Here is a 23,055-nt window from a genome sequence, read left to right as displayed (position 1 = left end):
TGTTTTGTTTTTTGTTTTTTTGGTGAGGCAATTGGGGTTAAGTAACTTGCCCAGGGTCACACAGCTAGTAAGTGTTAAGTGTCTGAGGCCGGATTTGAACTCAGGTACTCCTGACTCCAGGGCCAGTGCTTATCCACTGTGCCACCTAGCTGCCCCTCCAGCTCTTTTACAGAAGAGGAAACTGAAGCTAACAGGATGAGGTGATTTGCCTAGGGTCACATAGCCAGTAAGTGATCGAGGCCACATTTGAACTCAGGTCTTCCTGACTCCAGGCCTGGCACTCTATTTGCTGAGCCACCTACCTTCCCCCAATGCTGCCTAAGTTTCAGAAAGAAACACAGGACACAATATTCTAGCCCACCTCACTCCCCCTTCCCACTGCTGATTTTATTTTATTCAGGTAATAATATAGGTTCTCTATTTCCTAAGACACCGTTCTCTAATCTTCAATCTTTAAGAAGCTTCAAGGACTCCCAAATTCTTTTTCTAAAGCCCTGCATCATTTGAATTTGAGATGTGCAAAGTCTCCATCCCACCTTCACAATTCCTTTTACCTGCCTAGGATACAACATGGTAGGAAGTTGCATGCCGTGGTAACGTACTTTTCATTTTGCCCCAAATGGTTACCTGTGATGGGCTGCTGCCTGGATCCACCAGGTTCTGACAAGCCATCTGGATCGCCTGATTAGCCCTGGCAAACTGGATGTGATCTACAAGACCCTGGTGGCCAGCCTGGCTGTTGGGATCAGAGATGCCAACTAGGTAAGCAGCCTAGAACAAAGGAAACAAACAAGTGTTACTAAGTGTCCATTATGTGGCAGGGACCATGCTAAGCATTCTACAAATATTATCTGATTTTGATCCTCACAACAATCCTTGGGAGGTAGGCATTATCATTATCTCCCATTTTACAGCTAAGGAAATGGAGGCAAGCAATGGTTGAGTGACTTGCCCAGGGTCACATAACTAGTAAGTGTCCAAGGCAGAATTTGAACTTGGGTGTTTCTGATTCCAGGCTCAGCTCTCTGCACTATGGCAGCCACCTAGCAGCTTACTGTGCCAAATACATTATCTGTATTTTTTGTGTGTAAGACCCATGCTCAGCCTTCCAAAGGCTAATGAGGGGAAGGAATGAACTGGTTCTAACCTTGACTATGATCAAGGAATATTGCCAAGGTCTGCAGTCTCAGTTTCCTCAATTCTTTTTTTGTTTGTTTGTTTGTTTTGTTTTGCAGGGCAATGAGGGTTAAGTGACTTGCCCAGGGTCACACAGCTAGTAAGTGTCAAGTGTCTGAGGCCGGATTTGAATTCAGGTCCTCCTGAATCCAGGGCCAGTGCTTTATCCACTGCTCCAACTAGCTGCTAGTTTCCTCAGTTCTTAATTAGGGACTGTGTTATCTACGTCATGGGGCTACCAAGAAGTAAAGATGGTGACAATATTGCTAAAAAATTATGACAATATTCAAGCTATAAAATATTCAGCCCTAACTACTGACATGTTTGGTGAAAATCAGATATAATGAAAATGAGAAATGCTTATTCAGCTACAGTAAAGCATATACGAAATCACTGAAACATTTTGCGGAGGGGGGAAAAGCATTTAACCTATACATACAAGTGTTCCAAGACCATTCCTGGTAATTGAGTGACAATAAGCCAATTCATATAACACAGATATATACATGGCTCTGAGTGCTGTATACTCAGATAACTAGAGGATTTCTTTTATCCACTTCATCTTTCCAAATTCAGGACTGATGCAAATCCTCTCTGGGGAAGACTCATGGCAACAGTGGACTATTTGGGGATCAGTTAAATGAACCAAACAGTTATTTCAAAAATTCACGAAATGTCCACAGTAGAAGGAATGGGGTGACATCCAGTATATATCACTGCTGAGGGTTCCAACCTTTTCTTACTTGAACTCTACTTTTGAACACCAATTAGACCTTGTGATCCTAAGGCCTGAAACAGGATTTAAACAACCTATTTTACAAGAACAAAGACATGTAACAGTGATTGTAATAGCTCAAAAACCACTTTTAAAAGGATAAAGCATTAAGGTGAACATATATAGGTGTTTACTGCCTACTCTAAGGTCATCTCCCATCTCCTCCATAGCCTCACAGCCCATACCAGAGACAATGAGCTGAAAGAAATGTCCAACTTCTGGTCTCTCTACACTGATTAATTACTGCTTTTCTCGACTCTTGGAAGATCATGAATTAATGCCAAACTTAGTGCACATACCCAGTCGTCTTAGTCCCCTGCAGTTTGAAAGTCCTGGGCTCAAAAGATCCTCTTGCCTCAACCTCAGTTTCTCTAATAACTAGAATTATAAGCATGCATCACCACAACTGGCAAGAACCTTTCTTCTAGGGCCAGCTTCTCTGAACTGTGCTGAATCCAATCCTATTCTCTTACTATTAAAAATGTTTGTCAGTCTCTACCTTGTGACTGAATGAGGGGTCAGGCTCACATCTTTTTTTTTTTTCTTTTTCCTGGGTAACTGTCAAGATTCTTCTGTAGATCCATGGAAATCCCAATTTGAATCTCAAGTGGAGGCTGGGAATCAGTCTTATTATGCTTGACCAAAAAGTATTTACCTGAGCTGCAGCTTCTGTGAGTCCACAGAGGGCTTTGGATGCGATTCCCACACATTCTCCAAATAGAGGAAGGTCACCTGTCTTGGCATTTTGAGATATTCCTGCCATTGACTCACCCAGCACCTGAAAAAAAGAAAGGACTGTTCCAGTAATAGTATGTGCAAGATCCTAATACCGATTTAAAAATTTAATCTTCAAGGAAATTTAATTCTATCTTCTTTCTAGTCTTGTTCCTTACTGATAACAATAAAGGGGAGTTAAATTATAATAATTCAATTTTAAGTAGAGGAATGATAAATTGGGAGCATGAAACTTTCACCTCCGAAATGTCTTTATTCTAACAGGAGAGGGCATATTCATATAGAGTATCACATGGGTGTCCCTTTCTGTGACTTGATCCAAGCTGGGAACTCCTAGAGCTGCACATGTCTAGAGTTTAATGTATCAGCTAATTGTGAAGATAAAACAATTGAATAAATGTTTGTTTCAATAGAATTCATGCTTCTCAAGGGCAGGAACGGTTTAATTATAGTCTTTGTATCACCCAAGACTAGCATAATGTTTGGCACATAATAGGTGCTTAATAAGTATTTGGTGACTGACTGAATCTAATTCAGTATGCATTTATGAGGTGTTTACTATGTACCAAGAGGCAGCTAGGTGCCTCAGTGGATAGAGTGATGGGCCTGGAGTCATGAAGACATGAGTTCAAGTCCAGCCTTAGATATTTATTAGCTGTGTGACCCTGGACAAGTCACTCAACCTCTGCCATAATCCACTGGGGAAGGAAATGGCAAACTACTTCAGTATCTTTGCCAAGAAACCCCATGGACATTACTGGCATGCTATGTATGGTCCACAAAGAGCCAGACTCAGCTGAATGTGATATGAACTCTATGTACAAGGGAGTATTAAAATGAAAATGTATTTATTACTAGAATAATTTAAAAAAGAAAACAGTAATCATTCCAGATTTTATATTTATACTTACCTTATTTTGGACAATTATACATTTTATAGGTAAACTCAAAAGTACTTAAAAGGGCTTATAGGCATGGTGGCTAATTCTTCAAGAAAGACTATTTGGGTAGGTGTGTGTATTACATTTAAACCTGCTCCACAAGGTAGTAAAATGAAGAATAAACAATAATTAACTTGCTTTTTCTTAGTAAAATGGTGGCACCATCAAATCTATAAGCCATTTTAGCGATAAAGATCCCCTAGACAGTAATTCTTCTGGTAATGAGAATAGGTCTATGATGGTTTCCTAATGATTAAAGGAAAACAACTTTACTTCCTGGAAATGCAAAGCAGATTAACTCATAAACAGAAAAGAAAAGTCTTAATTATAATTAGAAGAAAGTGAAGAAGTAGGTCATTTCTGAAACTAACTTCAAGGTAATTATAAAAACATTCTTTGGGCACATGAATCCAAATATCCAAATAGATATGCTCTTCTTTCCCGACCCCCATCTTTCTTTCTTTCCTCCTCTGTGTGTATGTGGGTGGGTGTATACAGAGAGAGACAGAGACAGAAAATGAGCTGGAAGGGTCCTAAGTGACCAATGTATTCATAAATATACTCATATGCACATAGGTATATACATGTATACATGTGCACACACATGTGTATATGTATATATACATGCACACATACACATAGATGTGAGACAGTCAGGAAGAAGTCATCACAAGTATGTATTACTGCAAAGGCTCCCAGCCTTTGTTGTGTTTATCTGTGTGTACATGTATACATATATCTATTAAATGTATAAATCACACGTGAACATATATGTGTTCCTTAATTTACACACATGAAAGCTGGCACTAGCTACTGCAACAAAATCATTCTTACCTTGGAATTTTCCATTACACTCTCAATGCAGTCAAAATAAGAGAGGTCACTAACAGGTTCATTGGGATTATCCAACATTCCCTTAACAGTCTGCAGAGAGAAAGCAAAACCTTAAATCATGCCATATAGAATGAAAATGACTCAGCATAATACTGTTCGCAAATAAATTTTTTTCTTTACATAGAGCTCTGGCCGGGGGGGGCAGCTAGGTAGTGTAGTAGATAGAGCACTGGACCTGGCATCAGGAGGACCTGAGTTCAAATCTGACACCAGACACTGGACATTTATTAGCTGTGTGACCCTGGACAAGTCACTTAACCCCAATTGCCTCACCAAAAAACCCCAAAACAAACAAACAAAAAAACCCAACCATAGAACTCTAATCACTATTGTTCATTTCGCTTTTAAAAAAGCAAACTTTGAACTCTTGAAGCAAGTAAATTAAGTTATTTGAGACTAGTTTTGTTAATCAGACATAGTACTAATTAGGCAGTTACTAATTTAGCTAGAGGTTGATTACTTTTATTGCCAACAATTATAAAGTAGGGGAGACATGAGTGGATGTGGCAATGCAAGATTTTCCTACTCAATCCTTCAGCAATGAAAGAATTTAATTTCAAGGACTAATTCATTGACTTACTCTATACTTATAATTGCTGGGATCTTTCAGCATTTGAACTCAAACTTATTTTTCCCCCTCAGTGTCTTCATGGGTAGGGAAGGCATGATGAGAAAGGACAATTTATCTGTGATTAGTCTAAAAGAAAGAACTTAGGCTGGCTGATTAATTGGCCTTATTTTTCTTTTAAAGTCATAAAAAAGCTACTGAGTTTCAAACCTCCTGGACTCCTCCAGTGAAGGTATTAATTAAATATGGGGCCTACTTCTGTGTTTCTCTATATGGGCACCATTACTAACCATCATACTTTTAGTTATATTACCTAAGTCCTGGTAAGCAGTATACAAAGGCTATCAAGGAGAAAAGTCTAACTTAGATTCCTAACTACTGAGCTTGTGGTGCATATAATGATTTATATATATACATATGTATGTAAGTATGTGTATGCATGTATGTGTGTATGTATATATGAAGTCAAATTTCTCTCCATAGGTTGTCCCGATGATGAGAGCTTAAGAAGCATCAGACTAGAAAGATGATAAGAATGTTTATATAATATCATAGAAATGACCTCAAAGACTAGCTCACTTTACAGAGGAAGATACTGAAGAGGTCAAGGGACCTGGGCGAATTCACAAAGGGAATACTCTTTCCACCCTAGCCAAATGGCATCCATATTCAATTTCATGCACAGGAATAAGGGACGGGGTAAAAAGAATGGTGGCATTTAAAGACAAATGACCACTTTTGGACATCCTAAGACAATCTGAAGAGAGACCGGAAAGAACAATTATTCTGGAGTCTGAGTAGAAATACTGCCTCTGATGCTATATTACCTAAATGACCTCGGGCAAATCACTTAAAATGTCCAGGGTCTCATTTTCCTCATTTATACAAATGGACTAGATGACCTCTGAGGTCCCCTCCAGATCTATGATCAAATCAATTTCAAAGACAGGTTCCCCCCAAATAAATGAAAATTGAAAATTTAATTAGGCTGTGATTATTAATGGTGAATGACGCATTCAACCAGCTTGCATCCTGAGCCGTTTACAAATGCATCAGCCCGAGATAATAAACTCTTTCTGCCTTCTTCTGAGTACAAAAACCTGTTTGCTGTTATTAACAAGATCATAGGATATCTCCATTATCTACATTCATATACAGACAATTCCTGCTGCTTCAGCATACCAAATCTCAACCCAGAAGGGCAGTTGGTGAGCAAAATCTGACTATAATAATTTTATTTTTTTCCAATCAAAAAAAGATTCTCCCTCTAAAAATAAATTACCAATAGACGTTAAATGTAAAGCATAACTCATTTCCCCTTATATTCTTTCAATTAATCACTGTTCCTGTTGTTTATAACCTCAAAACTGCAATCTGCTTCACATAGCCTTCACTATTTTGGGTTCAGGTAACCAACCATGAAAATTCCTTCATCTATCATTAGTTAGACTTTTGGGAAGAATTCACCTTAAAGCAAAATTCATTTAAATAGGATTTCTTTTAAATAGACTATTCAGGATCCTCTGATTTTTTTTCTTTTTAAATAACAGCTGCCATTATTTTAATTTTTTTCCATCCTCCCAAATGAAAGCATCTTCAGATATAATTCAGGAATGAAATACATTATAAAATATAATTTATACCTATTCTTTCCTATGTTAAGGGGAAACAAACAAACCTGAATATTTCTGCCAAAGCCAAATGACGAATATAATCAAGGTTTCTGTTCCTGCTTCAACACCAGACCATTCAGGGTAGAAGAAAGAAAGAAACAGCAAAGCTGATGTAACACTGCCATTGAGTTATAAACAGCTAACCCTATGTTTAAGGTGATCAAGTCAGATCTACTTTTCTCCAACAGTATAAAATCCTGTAGAAGTTCAGGGCTCTGGAGATTGTATCACCCTGGCAAAAATGGGTGATGGGTGTCAAAATTACTCCTAGTTCTTTTTTTTTTTTTTAACTCCTAGTTCTTAAGCTCGGCTCAAGGTTCTCTCCTTTGTATTGGGCAGTAAATGAAATCACCCAAGCACGGGGTACAGAAGAGAGTGTCCCATAGTTTAACATGAAGACCAACTGTCTAAAAATGGCAGCAGAATTCTGACGATTTCTGCTATTACATTTTGGATAAGGCCTAAAGTCTCTACCAGTTTTGTTGAGAAATATGGAAATTCAAATTCAAGGCTCGTGCAGAGGGGTCGGAGCAATTTTTATAAAGTAATTGTACGTCCTGAGTTCCAGGCTATTACTCCAAGGCCAGGAATAAAAAGTCAATTATAGAGACTACATCATGGGCAGGTGGGAAGTCAGAATTATTTCTGGTTGATTATGGAATTTCCTCCAGGTGCTTGGGTAATCCTGAGATTTCAGAACTACATGGACTGAAGAACATAGACATGCTCTGAATGATTGACAAGCAAGAAGCATCTCTGTAGGGAAATCAAATGTACATGGAAATACAACCAATTTATTTTTGCTGAGATATCAATCTGGTCTGTTTAATATGCCCTCCATCGGTGGAATGGCCAGTTCTTCAAGAGTTGGGGGTGGGGGGGCACAGCCGGCAGGCTTTCATTCATTTTCCATCACAAATGCTTGTATTCTTATACTAAGGTACAAGAGTTAGGACCTGAAATGTACCTGCAACTTGATCAATATCGGGTCATGGGGAGCCTGGGACTCTGACTCAGCTCTAACCCTTTCGGTCAAGAAATGTCAGTTTGTAACATGCTGCCCAGAGAGCAGCCTAGAACTCTAGTAAGACAAAATGTACAGGTGAAATGTATTCTTTCCTCAGTAAGTAGTGTGTCCCAGGTGAGTTGGCATTCTCAACTGCCTCAGGGTGGAACATTATCTTAACTTGCCTCAACCAGCTGTTCAGTTTTGGTCTTACATCCACAGCACCAGCCAAAGAGTAGTTGGTAACAGTTACTTCCTTCTCTTCCTCTAAATATGAGACTCCACAACATACATCTCTGCCTAAACAGAATGGTAGAGGCAGGACTGATGCTTCTCTCAGCCCCACCAGGAGGAATTCCTGTCAATTCCCTTTCCAGGAAGACTAGAAAATGAGAAGGGCACAGGGCAGTGACTTTATAAGAAAATGGAAGGATGGCACCAGTCCTTTCACCCTTTGAAATCTCTAAATATCACTGAATGTAATCATACCTCAAGTTCCCTGAGGGCATTGTCGCATTCCTTCTGGCCTGGTGCTTGCTGGGTACACAGTGTGATGAGTTGGTTAATGCTTTCTGTCACAGCTCTAGGAGGAAAAAAAAAAGGCATTTTTTATAAAGCCTGATGATGAAATTGCCCTTATTTTATTTTCCCAGTTCATCAGAAATTCAATTAATTAGTCGAATAAGGTATGGTCCTCATTCAAGGTTCTTCTGTAAGCTATAAGTTCTAAACAAGCAAAAAAAAAATTGCAACTGAGGAAGAGAACCTTTCTATCAAGCAAAGCAGGATCATGATCTTGTTTCTGATTGTTGGTATGACTTCTGAGAACTTGTGTTTCTTTTAAGAATTAATGACTGTCTCAATGTATATGTGAGCAAGACTTTCCAATGGAGTTCAGACAGTAATATGAGCGCATTAGCATTGTTTTCAACACCTTTCATTAGTTACTTACAAGGAATGATCTGGACACCTCCTCTTGCAATTTCTAAGATTTTAATAAGAGACGATTGATGTTACAGCCATGCTATGAACAGTGCAATGGAATTTTAAAACTATTGTTCATATAATCCCACATAAATTCAGAGTCCTTAAATGCAGGACTGAACACTATTCCTTAACAATAATGTGATCTGCATCTGAGAATTGGGCAAAGAGAGTAGGGCCACAAAGAAATGAACCAGAATCTTAGATCCAGTCTTGGCATTGTTTTGGGACCACCTTTGGTAAAGATTTAAAACTTTGGTCAAATTGAGTGATCAGTCCCTGTTAAACAGCCTCCTCTAGTATGGAAGGCAGAGACTGACTCCTACTCTAGGTTCTAAGATATCCATAAATCAGATCTGGATTATTTCGAGGGCACACTTATCACTACTGTGTACTGCAATAAAATGTGATAGACCTTTGCAGAGGTGGCTATTATGTTTCAAGGTAAAACAGAGTAAAGGAGAGGGCAATGATAGGACCCAGAGACAAAAAAATGGGAGGGTGTACATGAGTCCTGGTCAGCATATTCCAGTGAGGAGAATGTGAATGAGTGTCTTTTATGGAGTAAATACGGTTAGGGGCCTGGAGTCAGGAAGACCCGAGTTCAAATCTGGCATCAGATAGCTCTGTGATCTTGGGCAAGTCACTTAACCAGGTAGCCAAGTGGTTCAATGGCTAAAGCACTGGACCTAAGTCCAGAAGACTTGAGTTCAAATTTGGCCTAGAAACTTACTAGCTGTATGGCCCAGGGCAAGTCATTTAAGCTTTGTTGCCTTAATCCACTAGAGAAGGAAATGGCAAACCAGTCCAGTATCTTTGCCAAGAAAATCCCATGAATGGTATCGTCCATGGGGTGACAAAGTGTTGGACAAAACTGAACAACGACAATATTAGGGGAGGGAGAAAAAAAGGAAAACAAATCATCAGCTTCATTTCCAATTTTCTCCACAATTTCGGTATTATCCAACCACCCAAAATTGCCTCTCACAACTTCCAGTATAAAACCAAGTCAACACAATGGGCTGCCCCAGGCCCCCAACACATCATTTTCATTCCCACCTCCAAGCCTTTGTTCACACCATTCCCTTTTGTCTAGAATATTCTTTCCATTTATCAAAATTCTACCCATCTTTGACAGGGTTACTGTAAATACTTTGTAGACTTAGTGAATCATAAATGAAATGCTAGTTACTCTTGCCCTTCATGACCCAGTTCAAGTCCTGTAATGAAAATGACAATAGCACCTGACATTTATAGATGGCTTTCTGGTTTACAAAGCTCTTGATATATATGGTTATATTCTGTCCTCTCAGAAACCTAGGGAGGTAGGCTGTACACCCCTCATTTCTGCATGTGATGAAACTAAGGCCCAAAAGCCTCTTGGTGGCAAATACCTGAATCAAATCCCAGATCTCTGGACACCACATGCATTTCTCTTTGGAAAATATCAAGCTGATACTTCAACCCCGCTCCATGAAGCATGGTTCAATGGAAAGGGCAGAGGATTGGGAGTCAGAGAACAAATGCATTTTACTAATAAATTGCTTTGAGTTTGCAAGAGAATATGCAAATTGAATGAAGAGGCTTTTCAATTACAAAGGATAATCAGCTTAATTATTTGATGAGAAGATTCTAAACTCTAGTTTGAATTTTAAATTTACTTAAGGTGATAAGCTAGGAGGAGAGAAAGGGAAGAAATTTTTTGGACTTTGGATAGAGAAAGAACTAACCCCCCCCTTTCCTATTTGACTCTAGTCAAATTCATTCACTTGCCTATAGATAGAGTCTCCTTATAAAATTCTTAGTAACTCTAGCAATGAAAAATCTGGCACTTGAGATAAATACTGAACTGGGATAACATATGACAAAGCAGGGCTATTTCTTCTCCATTGAATACAATGGAGAAACACTGTTATTAGCTACTAGCATAGACTGACACCCCCTCAAGGGCAGGCAGGACCTGTGCCTTATACTGTGGTTGGCACAGTGCCATTCAGGGGACAGAGCCTGACTAGGGTTTAACAAGTCAATAAATCAGTATATATTGACACACCCAATTAATAGAGGCATAGCAGTTATGAGATGAGGTCAGGATCACTTGGTATTTGTACACAAATGTTGCCTCATATAGCTAACGATGTTTCCAGTGTGTCTGCTCTTTATTTGGCTTGTTTTTAGCTCTTGCTGAAACCAGGGTCACCTGGTTTAGAATATTAGATTTGGGGGGGGGTAGGCAATTGGGGTTAAGTGACTTGCCTAGGGTCACACAGCTAGTAAGTGTTAAGTGTCTGAGGCCGGATTTGAACTCGGGTCCTCCAGAATCCAGGGCCAGTGCTCTATCCACTGCACCACTTAGCTGCCCCCAGAACAATAGATTTTAAAAGGGCTTGTACCTGTCTGTTGAATAAACAGAGTAACACCTTATACTTGAGGAATTCACTGGAAAGTATGGACAGGCACTGAGTAGCCTTGATTCAGCTATCAGTCATACTTATTTACTCACTTCAGAATGTGTGTATAGAAAGAATAAACAAGTGAAGTCAGGGTGGCCAAAGTGAAAGGTTGTATGGATCTGACTCAGGAAATTGCAAGCTTCTACAAAGGACACTCAAGAGATTATCATACGTTAAACATATTGGAGTTGGCAGCTACCATATGGCACTGGGATAGCATGACCGATAACAAAAACACAAACCAGGGACATTTCTCTATTCAAGGGTAAAAGCAACTAGACCTGAGTCTCAAGCCTCAAAGATTACTGAAGGGATTTCTAAACTTAAAAACTGTTCAGTGACACCAAAATGACCCAAATCTGAGTATCTTAAGGGATACAGTATAGCGGGAAAAATCCACAGTAAGCATGGATAAACCATTTACCATGTGCAAAGCATGGTGGGGGATAGAGAAGATGGTGAAGGAATTGTTCCTGCCTTTGAATTACTTAAGAGTTTAGCTAGTGAAGATAAAGAGATTCATGGACCAACAAATATTTATGGAATGCCCGTTATTTACAGGGTACAATACTAGGTGTAGTGGAGGTGTTAAAACTTATAAAACTTGGATCCTTCTCCTTGAGTACTCACTATAGACATACTTGACCCATTGGTGGGGGGGTGGGTCCTGAATAAATATTTGCTGAATTGAATTACAACCTATTTAGGGAGATGCAACATATACCTGCAAAAAGGTAAATAGGAATACAAGAAAACCAGGAAAGAGATGAGACAATGCATTGCCCAAGAGGACTGACTCCCTTTCTCTACACACACATATGTATATACCACAGACTATATATGTGTGTGTGTGTGTGTGTGTGTGTGTGTATTTAGAGAGACTATATATATATAGATAGATACACATATACATGTATATACATATGTATTATCCACCTATGTCTATACATTATATATCTATACTATGTATATAGCTGTAGTTGTATACATACACAAGTATACACACATATATAGTACATTGATGTAGACAGACAGATAGATGGATGATATATTTTCCAGATTTAGAGGAGGGAGAGAGAGGACTGTGGTTGAAATAATCAAATGCCAATACAAGATCAGGAATAGCAAGAAAGAAATCAGTGTGGGCTGAAGGAGCCAAAAAAAGTCTTTTTAAAGTACTTAGGATTTGATCTGTCCTCTCAACAATGGTTACTATTCAAATGAAAAGAAGCAAAAAGCAGGAGAGCAATGAGGACTGAGGAGGAAGAAATAGTGTGATCAAAGGCAACTGCAAAAAAGACCATTTTTTTTTCTTTGCACATCCCAATTCCCCTCTCTCTTTTCTTATACAAAGAGAATTGCTGTTCCAGCTTTGGTGACTGTCTCTGAGGAGCTCAAGCAGGCTCAGCAGGGACCGACAGCAAAATACAAGTGGCAATGAGGGAGACAGGTGTTAATTAAATTGCAGGTTCCTAGAGAGTCAATGCTAAGGTTGGGAAAGAAGTGGAAATGGGTCCTATGATCCCTAGTCTAACCTCAGCATCTAGGGCAGCTTTGGAAGGGGAGAAGGGTAAATTGCTTCTCAGGTTGTCGAATATTTCCTGCCAGGGGCTTGGCAAGGTTGCAGTGTCAGCAACAGCAGCAGGGAGGGCGAAGAGAGGTAGAGTACCTTCTTCTTACAACTGAAAATTGGTTTCTCAGTCTCTGGACAGAATCAAAGAGCACCAACCCAGCTGCTCATCCTGAGACAGGGGTTGGTGGAAACCCGAGAAAATGGTTCTCAACTCAACCAGACTCATGAGAATTGGCAACATCCTGAACCAGCACAATGGAAGGAAATAAACAAGTTTCCACATCCCCAATGTGAAATGAAAGCAAATGAAAATAAAGCGAAAACCATGTCATCGTAGACATCTGAAGCAAGATGACTGGGTTCTTCAAATGTCCTCTGTCCTCCCCTTCCCTTTCTTTTATCCTGAGGAAGAAATGAGGGTCCATTACACAAAGAAACGTTCCATTTTTCTATTGAGAAGAAGAAAACTGGCCTTCCTATGTATTGGCAGAAGGAATGAACAGTCCAACAAAGAACAACAGGCTCAAGTTTGAAAATGCTGGGGGGTTGGGGGAAGGAGAGAAGAGCGGGCAGGAAATTCAGGATTGAGACACTGGACTGGCTTGTTCATGCCCTGAAAAGCAACAATGGCATTACCGTTCAGTCATATGACAACCATATGAATAATTGAGATAGCAGGGTGGGTAATGAAAAGAGCAGTGACAGTGACCAAGGACTCAGGAGCCCAAGGACCTAGTCTTGGGTTTTCTACCACGTGACCCTAGAAAGAGACTGTCACCTCTCTGGACCTCAGTTTCCTCATCTATGAAAAATGAGGGGTTTGCAACATGTCTCAAGTAGGAATTCATAGTCTAGGGTCTGTGAACTTGTTCTTTAAAAATATTCTATTAACTGTATTTCAATATAACTAGTTTCTTTTGTAATCTTACGAATTTTATTTTATACACTTTAAAACTATCATGAGAAGGGGTCTGTAGGTTTCTTTTTTCTTTTTTTTTAAATAAAAATATTTTATTATTTTCTAGTTCCATGTAAGGATAGTCTTCAACATTTGTTTTCATAGGATTTTTAGTTCCAAATGTTTCTCCCACCCTCCCTTTCCTCCCCCCACCCCAAGACAGAAAGCAATCTCATATAGGTTATACATGTATATTAAACATATTTCTGCATTAGTCATATTGTGAAAGAAGAATCAAGGGAAAAACCTCACCAAAAAAAAAAGGAGAAAAAAAAAAACAGCCAAAAAGTAGAAACAGTATGGTTCAATCTGCATTCAGAATCCACAGTTCTTTTTTTTTTCTGGATGTAGAGAACATTTCCTATCATGAGTTCTTTGAAATTGTTTTGGATCATATGTGAATGTTTTCTAATAGTTACTAAGTTTAGAACAGATGACAAAACTTCATTGTAAAAAGTTAAATGAATGGTTTTACTAAATTATTTCTAGGCTCTACTCAAATTCTAACCTTGATAATTTAATACTCCAAAGAAGGTTACAGAGGAAAGAACACAGATTTTGGGTCACCTTCATGACCTTGGTGAAATCACTTCATCTCTTGTTAAGGATCAGTTTCCTAATCCATGGAATGAAGTACTTGGACCTGACTTGGCGTTAAACTCAAGTGTAAATGGGGCCCCTAACCCTAACATAAGGACCCCTGCAGACTGCAGACAGACTTAGAAAACCACATACTCATGTTACTTATGTTCTATTATATTTTATCTCTTTTGCTAAATATTTCCAAATTACATTTTAATCCGGTTCAAACCTCGCTAGAGTGCTGTGGGCTGTGTGTTCAACCCCTTAGGACTAGATAACCTTTATGGGCCTTTCTGGATATAGATCAATGATCTTCTCATCCTGTAACAGGAGGAGCAAAAATGACTGGGATGAGGAAGATTTAAAAATATGTCTGGTGGGGCAGCTAGATGGGGCAGTGGATAGAGCACCGGCCCTGGATTCAGGAGTACCTGAGTTCAAATCCGGCCTCAGACACTTAACACTTACTAGCTGTGTGACCCTGGGCAAGTCGCTTAACCCCAATTGCCTCACTAAAAAAAAAAAAAGTCTGGCTACTCTATTGGCCATGTTCATCCTTCCTCACTGGGTCCCTTAGCCAAAGTTTACAGTAACCTGACTGATATCTAACCCTGATAGGAACAGACCACTCTTTGACCCACCCCGCCCAGCATTTCTACCTTGGACTGAAACATGCTCAACAAAGAGATGCTGGGTCCCTGGAGGAGTGGCTGCCAGCATTGCTCACAAGAGTTTCCTCTAGTGATGTAGCTATCTGAATTTGATCACTCCTACATGATCAATCTGTAGCAGGCAATGGAGGGAGCTCTCGACTTTGACTCAGGAACCTTGTCTTCTGATGCCAGTTGAGCTATGTATCAGCTGTGTGACCCTGCCCAAGTCACAGGGCCATCCATAGGAGAATAGATTTTGGGTCAGAAGGTACCTTAGAGGTCATCTAGTATGACCCCTTCATTTTACAGATGAGAGAACTAAGGCCCAGAAATATTAAGTGACTCTCCTATCATTTGCTGTTCAGTCGTTTTCCAGTCATGCCCAACTCTTTGTGACCCCATTAGAGGTTTTCTTGGCAAAGGTACCAGAGTGGTTTACTATTTCTTCCCTCAGCTCATTTTATAGATGAGGAAACTGAGGCCAACAGGATTAAGTGACTTGCCTAGGGTCACACAGCCAGTAAGTTTCTGAGGCCTGATTGAACTTAAGAAGATGAGTCTTCCTAACTTCAGGTCCGGCACTTTATCTACTGTACCACAGTAAATGGTAGGGCTGGGATTTGAACTCAGGTCTGATAAGTCCCTATTCAGTACTCCAAGCTTATCACTCTTTCCACTGTATCATACTGCATTTAAAAAGCTTTGGTTTGGGGGCAGCTACATGGTGCAGTGGATAGAGCACTGGCCCTGGATTCAGGAGGACCTGAGTTCAAATCCAACCTCAGCCACTTAACACTTACTAGCTGTGTGACCCTGGGCAAGTCACTTAACCCCAATTGCTTCACCAAAAAATAAATACATAAAATAAAAAAAATAAATAAAAAGCTTTGGTTTTGCCATTTGTAAAACCAAGGAGGATAATTATGTTTGCATTACCTAACTCTGTGTGATGTTGGTTATTTAACCTCTCTGGGCCTCATTTCCTCAGCTGTAGAAAGAAGGTGGGATTAGATGGCCCCTCAAGGTTCCTTCTTGCTTTAAGTCTATGATATGATGATTCCTAGATGAACTATTAAAAGGTTAAGCAACTCAACAGGATGGTTTCCAACTGCCCTTGGGCTTCTGTGCTCATTTTGACTGATAGAAGACTTTGGATAATCTATTGTGTCCAGGAAAGATTTCTTTTAATTTTTTTTAAGGGGGGCACTTTTATCCTCAATTTTTCTTCAGTTTTCCAAGTAAGGATTTGAAGTATGAATATCATGGATACTGATGACATTCATTTGGAACAATTCTCTTATTTGATACCTGGAACTTTAAAAGGCCAATTTTGACCTTTCCCTAGGATATCTCAGCTCTGAAAACTAGTTCTACTTTGCTAGACTTTCCTTCTCACGATCTAAGGCAATGAACGGCATGTTCCAGAATGGAAACTTTTAAATCACTGTAATGTTGATGTCATTAAAAAAAATGTAAGATAATAAAAGCCATCTGAGGAAGATACCTGGGAAGAACTTATCAAAGGGTCTTGGCAAGTTAGGGAGGTGGAAAGAGTAAAGAATCAGCAACAGCTGCTAAAAACCCAACTGGGAGGACAAGAGATCTATAAAGGGAAAGAATTCTTACTTTTGCAAATCAATTAAGAAATGAAGCACAACTATGGTTAGGGGAACAGCTCCTGATCAAACAAGGGCTTGCGAGGACCACAAGAGATAAAATGGACAATTTTGACCACATAAAATTAAACTTGCTTGCACAATCAAAACTTTTGTGGTAAAAATTAGAATTGGAAAGTTAATTGGAAAAAATCATTATAGCATGTTTCGCTGATAAGAACCTCATATCCGCAATATATACAGAATTGATTTAAATTCATAAGAACAAAAGTCATTCCCCAATAGACAGAATGGTCAAAGGAAATGAATGGGCAGTTTTCAAACGAAGAAATCCTACCTAAGAATAAGACTATGAAAAAAAACATTCCAAAGTAATTAATATTAGAGAAAATTAAGTCAAGGTTCTACCTCATACTTATATAACTGGTAAAAATGAGAGAAAAGAAACTGACAAATGCTGGAATGGTTAAAGAAGAGGCATACTAACAGGTATGGGTGGAATTGTTAATTACTCCCAGCTATTCAGGGAAAGCAAATTACAAAGTTACTAAATTGTGTATCACTTTTGAACCAACAATACCACTATACCTCAAAGCAGATCAAAGAAAGAGAAAATGGACGTATGTGTACAAAAATATTTGCAGCAGCTCTTTTCCTGGTAGCAAATACTGGAATCAAAGTGGGTGTCCATCGATTAAGAAAGATCTGAACAAATGTAATGGAATATCATTATGTTGTAAGAAATAATGAAAGGAAAAAAAAACGAAAAGAATAAAGAAAGGGAAGGACAGTTTCAGAGACCCTTAGGGACACTTTATGAGGTTGATAAAGAATGAAATGAGCACAACCAGAAAAACAATCTATACAATAATAAAACATATAAAGGGAAAGAGCTTTGAAAGACTTAAAAAAACTGATAAATGCAATGACCAACCCTGATTCTGGAGGGACCTATGATGGAGCCTGCTATTCATGTCCTGAAAGAAAGATGATGGACTCAAGATTCAGAATAAGACACACAGTGTGAAATATGGATATTGTGGGAATGTTTTCCTTGATTATGCAAATTTGTTATCAGAGTTTTGTTTTTGTTTTTCTATTTTTCTTTCTAAGGAGGGGAGGGGGAGAGGGAGGGAAATAGGAATAAGGTAGCCAAAAAAGAAAAAAAAAAAGGAAAAGAAAAGAGATAAGAAAAGAGAAGGAAAGCCAGGGGGAAAAATCATAGATAAAGAGGATCATTGTAAAAGTTACATTCTGAATTTATTTAAAAAAGAAAAATAAGCTGTATACAAGAAAGAGTCATGGTTTGGGGTACAATCTTACTTTTCTGTTCAATTATGTATGTATGTTCACTTTATTTGGTGTTAAAGTTCAGAATTTTGAAAAACTAGAATTTCAAAGATCTTAGAGTATTTGCCCATTCTCTGGTAGCTCTAGTTCTAAGATAGACTGAAGAACCATCTAGGAATGGAAGGAAGAGAATCAAGAGTTTTGGTTAGGATCATAAGACGACTTCATCGGGGCAGCTAGGTGGCACAGTAGATAAAGCACTGGCCCTGGATTCAGGAGGAGCCGAGTTCAAATCCAGTCTCAGACACTTGACACTTACTAGCTGTGTGACCCTGGGCAAGTCACTAAACCCTCATTGCCCCACCAAAACCAAAACAAAACAACACAGCAACAAAAGAAGACTTCATAGCCCACAAGTAAAAGGAAACCCCTAAAGTACCTTTACAAGGAAAAAAGAAATAAATCAATGATATTACTGTTCCGGATGGAAGAAATGATGACAAAATGCAATGGTAAATATGGAATCTAGAACTTAAAAAAGGAGGAAGAAACCAAGTGGATCATACAGTTGTCCAAGGATCAAGTAGTAAAAAAAAAAAAAATCATTTAAAATTGAGTCTGCAAAATGAACCAAGTGTAGAATTTAGTAAAGATTGCACAGATTTGGTATGAAGAGATTTGGGTTCAAACTCCACCCCAGACACTTACTAGATATATGGACATGAGCAGTTCATTTAACCACTTAAACAAGAGACTAGACCAAGCATTTAAAGACATTATAAAGGTAAAGAACTGTCACATGACACGGCATGACCCCTCATTTTCCCCCCTCTTACCTTGCAGCGGCTGCTAAGAGATTTTTTGCATTAGGGGCCCCTGGATCAACGGAGAGAGATTTAGCAGCTAGCAACAGCTTACTGGATGCCATGGAGATATTCTTCAGGTTCCCTATCACTTGAATCTGGTCCTCTTTAGTCTGGAAAGTCAAAAGGAACCAAACTAACTATGGTCTGTATATCATCCCCGGGGCTCACAGGGCCACAGGGAGCATTTTGAAATAAAAGTAAGTTATCTGTATCCATCCCATTATGCAGACGCTGCCTCCAGATGTCTGCTTCCGTAGGACACTGACCAGTGGCTCCCCTTATCCAGAGAGATGCCCCACTATACATCTCGTTCTAGGGACAGGAATCTATCCTGAAGCAACTGAATGTCTGACAGGAGCTGTGTTCCCAAGCGCGTGCAGGCAGACACACGCCCCACAAACAATTCTAGCAACTTGCTTAACAATGCCTGGGTTGTCAAGCAGTTTGTACATCTCAGCCTGGCACAAACGACCCACATTGTCTCTATTCTCAGGGCTGATTACATTCTGGCAGCTTCTACACAGTAAAAAGATATATTTCTCACCTGGCCTAGCATCTGAAAATTAAAAAAAAAAAGAAAACACCTTGTATAGATAAGAGGGCAAGAATATGCCCTTGATCTCTCTTAGGGAGGTCATTGGAGTTCAGAAAATAGTGATACTAGGCTTGTTATGTTCCCTTGCTCTAAAAAGAGGTTTATCTATTCATTTGTAGGAGGGAAATTTAATTGTTTGATACTAGGTTTCAAAATGATAACTTTAAATGTGTCAACTAGCATGAGATAATGTAAACACAAATTTTAACCAAACTGTATTAAACTCCAATCTGCTATCCTAATCTCTATTAAATGCATCCCATATTTCTACCCAAAAAGGCATTTTTTTAAAAAAAAGGAATTCTTGAGGAAGGACAAAAATAGAAAAATATCCTTTGGAACCTGGAAATACTTCTTTCACTGACAAGGATCCGAGTTTGATACCACCTTTGGATAGAACCATTCTAATGAGGTTATCATGGATCATGGATCTTTCCAAGAAGTATACAGAACAGAGCTTCCCCCAGGTTCTCTGAGGCTTGTTCCTATTGATGTACACAAGGAAAATGAAGTCCCAAATGTTCAGTAGAAAGGTATATGTGAACCTTCAGGATCAAGCATCACTAGCACCACTGTGACCACCTACCTGAGCTTGGCCAGCCATTTCAATACCAGCGTCAAGGAATTCATCAAAGTCATCACTGAATTTTCCAGAGGCAGCTGCTAGTTCTCCACTCTGTCCCCGAGTGGCATGGACTACTTCCCCTGCTGACTGGTTGAGGTCAGCTGCAGCCTGGTTCAGTTCACTTTGGGCTTCCTGGAAAGGTTTGGTACTTGGTGGTAGCTAGGGTAAGAAAATGGAGAGAAAAATGTGACTTTCACCTTTGATGCGCGCGCGCGTGCGTGTGTGTGTATGTGTGTGTGTGTGTGTGTGTGTGTGTGTGTGTGTGATGAAGTACTTAATTATAAAACTGAGAATAAGAGGGACTAAGTCTCTTTGTGTTCCTACTCCAAGTTAAACTTGTCCTTTGACATGTAGTTGGAAGTTACCTGGAGACAGAACAAATCTAATGGCAGGAAAATGGCATAAAGTAATGAACCCAAGAGATTAAAAATCTTAGATGCAAAGATGCTTCAATAATGGACTTACTTGTTTTTAAATCTCAAGACCTAAAAGTGTGTGTGTTTGTGTGTGTGTGTGTGTGTGTGTGTGTGTGAAACCCTCCCTATCACATGTAGGGCCATCTGGCTTTCTAAACCACCAATAATTAACTTTTGTAAAATAGACATAAAATAATTACCATGTTTAGAGAAATCTACAATAGTTTTTGTTGTTGTTATAGTCATGATCTTGCTGGCAATATAGCTTTTATATTCCCCAGAATGGGTGACTGACAAAAGTGTCAGATATCTACCAGAGACAATACCCATTAAGTACAGTGGGCCTGTCTCCTTTTTCTCTTCCTCCAAACAGCTGGGTAGTAGAGGGACCACCAATAGAGATGAGACTAAAGTTCATATTCTCCCATATTGACTTTCTCTACTGAGGTGACCCTAAAAAGCAATGGACTATGGGTCCTTTGGAAAAGGTGTATTGAGGAAATACAATAATGGAACTTAGTACAGTTATGGAAATTAGTGCCCCCACCCCACCCCAAGGGCAAATAGAAGTTTTCTTAAACAAAAGAGAAACATCCTAAGAAATAGTTTCTCCAAGTGACCTTCTCAGGAGAAAAAAAGACTCCATATTTTACACTGAAAAAGAATCCAAATACTTAAACCTCTTCCCCAATAGGATGATTTTTCTTACTGAATCAACAAGCAGCTTCTTGCTGGACTCGCCAATGCTCTTCAAGGCCACGTCCACATCCTTCTGTCCCGGGAGGCAATTCACACAATTGTTCAAAGAGTGTGAGACAGCTTTGGCCACCTTCGAAGGAAAAAAAACCCAATAAAAAAGAATCCCACCTGGCCTACATTAAGTGCCTTGTGGACACAAAATCTGTATTGCTGAAATGAAATAGAATGGACATCAAAAAACCCTAGTGAGATTGCAGTGTCTACCTCCCCAAAAGGTGCAGGTCATGAAAATTGTTGGTATCTACATGAAATTGCAGTGTGGTGAGCTAAATGGAGAATTGGCCTCTGAAAAAAAACCTAGATCAAATTCCTACATAACAACAATTTGACCCTAGGCACTTAAACCCTCCGGAGTCTCTCTCAGACAAAGTATTGCAAAGAAGTGTTGATTTGCATTGATGGTTCATTACTGGGAACTTCTTATGCCAATGAAATCAGAGCTCCGATAAAAAAAAATAAAATTAGGGGGCAGCTAGGTGGCAAAGTGGATAAAGCACTGGTCCTGGATTCAGAAGTACCTGAGTTCAAATCCAGCCTCAGACACTTGACACTTACTAGCTGTGTGACCCTGGGCAAGTTACTTAACCCCCATTGCCCCAACAACAACAAAAAAATTTAAAAAGTGATGCTATTAAACTGCTTCTTCTCAGCAAAGACTCTGAGCCCAAAACCAAAGTACCCATGTTACCTGAGAGTGGGGCTCACTTGGTGATATAAGGTCCCCAGATACCCTAGAGCAAATAAGTCCAAAATACTTTTTGATTCCAACAACTCTACAACTAGCTCAAGCTTTGTCAAAGGAAAAAAAGGCTGTCACAAGGGTAAAAGCTCTTTCTGAGTTCCCTGATTCTGAAATGTCCTTTGAAACAAGGCCCTGAAACCTTATTATACCCGGTTGAATGACTGTATCTCTCAAGTCATTCCATGCTCACCTTGGGAAGTCATTCTACACAGGCACAGACCTCACTTGTTGCTTCGGCTGCTTGATATGGGCACTCTTCTGTCCTCTTAAACAGAACGTAATTTGGCATGGTGGCTCCTGCTTGCTATCCCAGCTCCTGGGGAGGCTAAAGCTATTGGACTTTTCAAGCTTGGAAATTCTGAGCAGTCCTCACTTAACATGGTGAATCCTTAGGGCTCAGAGGCACATCAAGTTGCTTAGGACAGGAATGGAGGTCAGAAATAGACTAGATTAAAGCAACTTGACCAATGAAGAACAGGCCCATGACTAGCCCCTACACTTTGAGCCTGGGTGAAATGGGGAAAATTAGTCTGAAAAAAATGAATACACAAACGAATAAACAAACAGAATGTAAACTGAGAGAAAGAGGGAGCCTGTGTTTTTCCTTTCACAGATTTCTCTGCACACTGCTGCTCTATCCCAGAAGCTGGGGTTAATGTGAACAGACTAATTGGTTTCATTTGTTAGCCTCAGTTCACCTGAATGGATTGAGGACAGTCACAGTGACAGGTACAGATCAGTTTTTCCCAATGTGTCAGGCAGACTAAACTCACCAAGAACAAAAAGGCTGAAGTATCTTCCAGATACGTGTTAGGGATAAAGTTAAGGAACGGACTTGTGATTTCACTGGTATAAAGAACGTTTAGATGAAGAAGCTCACCCTACCAATGCAGGCAGGCACTTTTGCTGGAACTTGCGGTCTGAGAGATCAGCATTGTCTTTAAAGGAATAATACTGGCTTTGGAGTGAGAGTGCCTGGGTTCAAATCCGTATCAGACTGAATCTTAATGCCTTAACTGTGAATTAACCTCTCCCTAAGACTCTGTTTCCTCACTGGTAGAATGAGGGGGGTTGGGCTCGTTGAGCTCCAAGATTCCTTCCAGCTTTCAGATCTATGATCTTATGGACCAGAGTTACCAAGAATATAGAGTGGTTAAATTGTCCAGGGCCAGGCA

The 23,055-nt window shown here is 39.5% G+C and overlaps 1 protein-coding gene across 3 annotated transcripts in view; it reads right to left on the bottom strand.

Moving 5' to 3' along the window:
• The window catches only part of TLN2 (talin 2), a 604,144-nt gene that overhangs the window by 144,227 nt on the left and 436,862 nt on the right, over positions 1 to 23,055 (bottom strand). For all 3 annotated transcript variants that reach the window (XM_043982393.1, XM_043982391.1, XM_043982392.1), the window contains exons 30-36: positions 21,089 to 21,208; positions 19,925 to 20,122; positions 18,714 to 18,853; positions 8,258 to 8,351; positions 4,462 to 4,551; positions 2,607 to 2,729; positions 628 to 771 (exon numbers count right to left, since the gene is read on the bottom strand). In XM_043982393.1, the coding sequence (XP_043838328.1) occupies positions 628 to 771; positions 2,607 to 2,729; positions 4,462 to 4,551; positions 8,258 to 8,351; positions 18,714 to 18,853; positions 19,925 to 20,122; positions 21,089 to 21,208 (909 nt within the window). The remainder of the gene's footprint in view (positions 1 to 627; positions 772 to 2,606; positions 2,730 to 4,461; positions 4,552 to 8,257; positions 8,352 to 18,713; positions 18,854 to 19,924; positions 20,123 to 21,088; positions 21,209 to 23,055) is intronic.

The sequence above is a fragment of the Dromiciops gliroides genome, chromosome 2, assembly GCF_019393635.1.
Source record: "Dromiciops gliroides isolate mDroGli1 chromosome 2, mDroGli1.pri, whole genome shotgun sequence".
Taxonomy (NCBI): domain Eukaryota; kingdom Metazoa; phylum Chordata; class Mammalia; order Microbiotheria; family Microbiotheriidae; genus Dromiciops; species Dromiciops gliroides.
The sequence above is the reverse complement of the archived record's forward strand: the minus strand, read 5'-3'. Positions and strand labels throughout refer to the sequence as shown.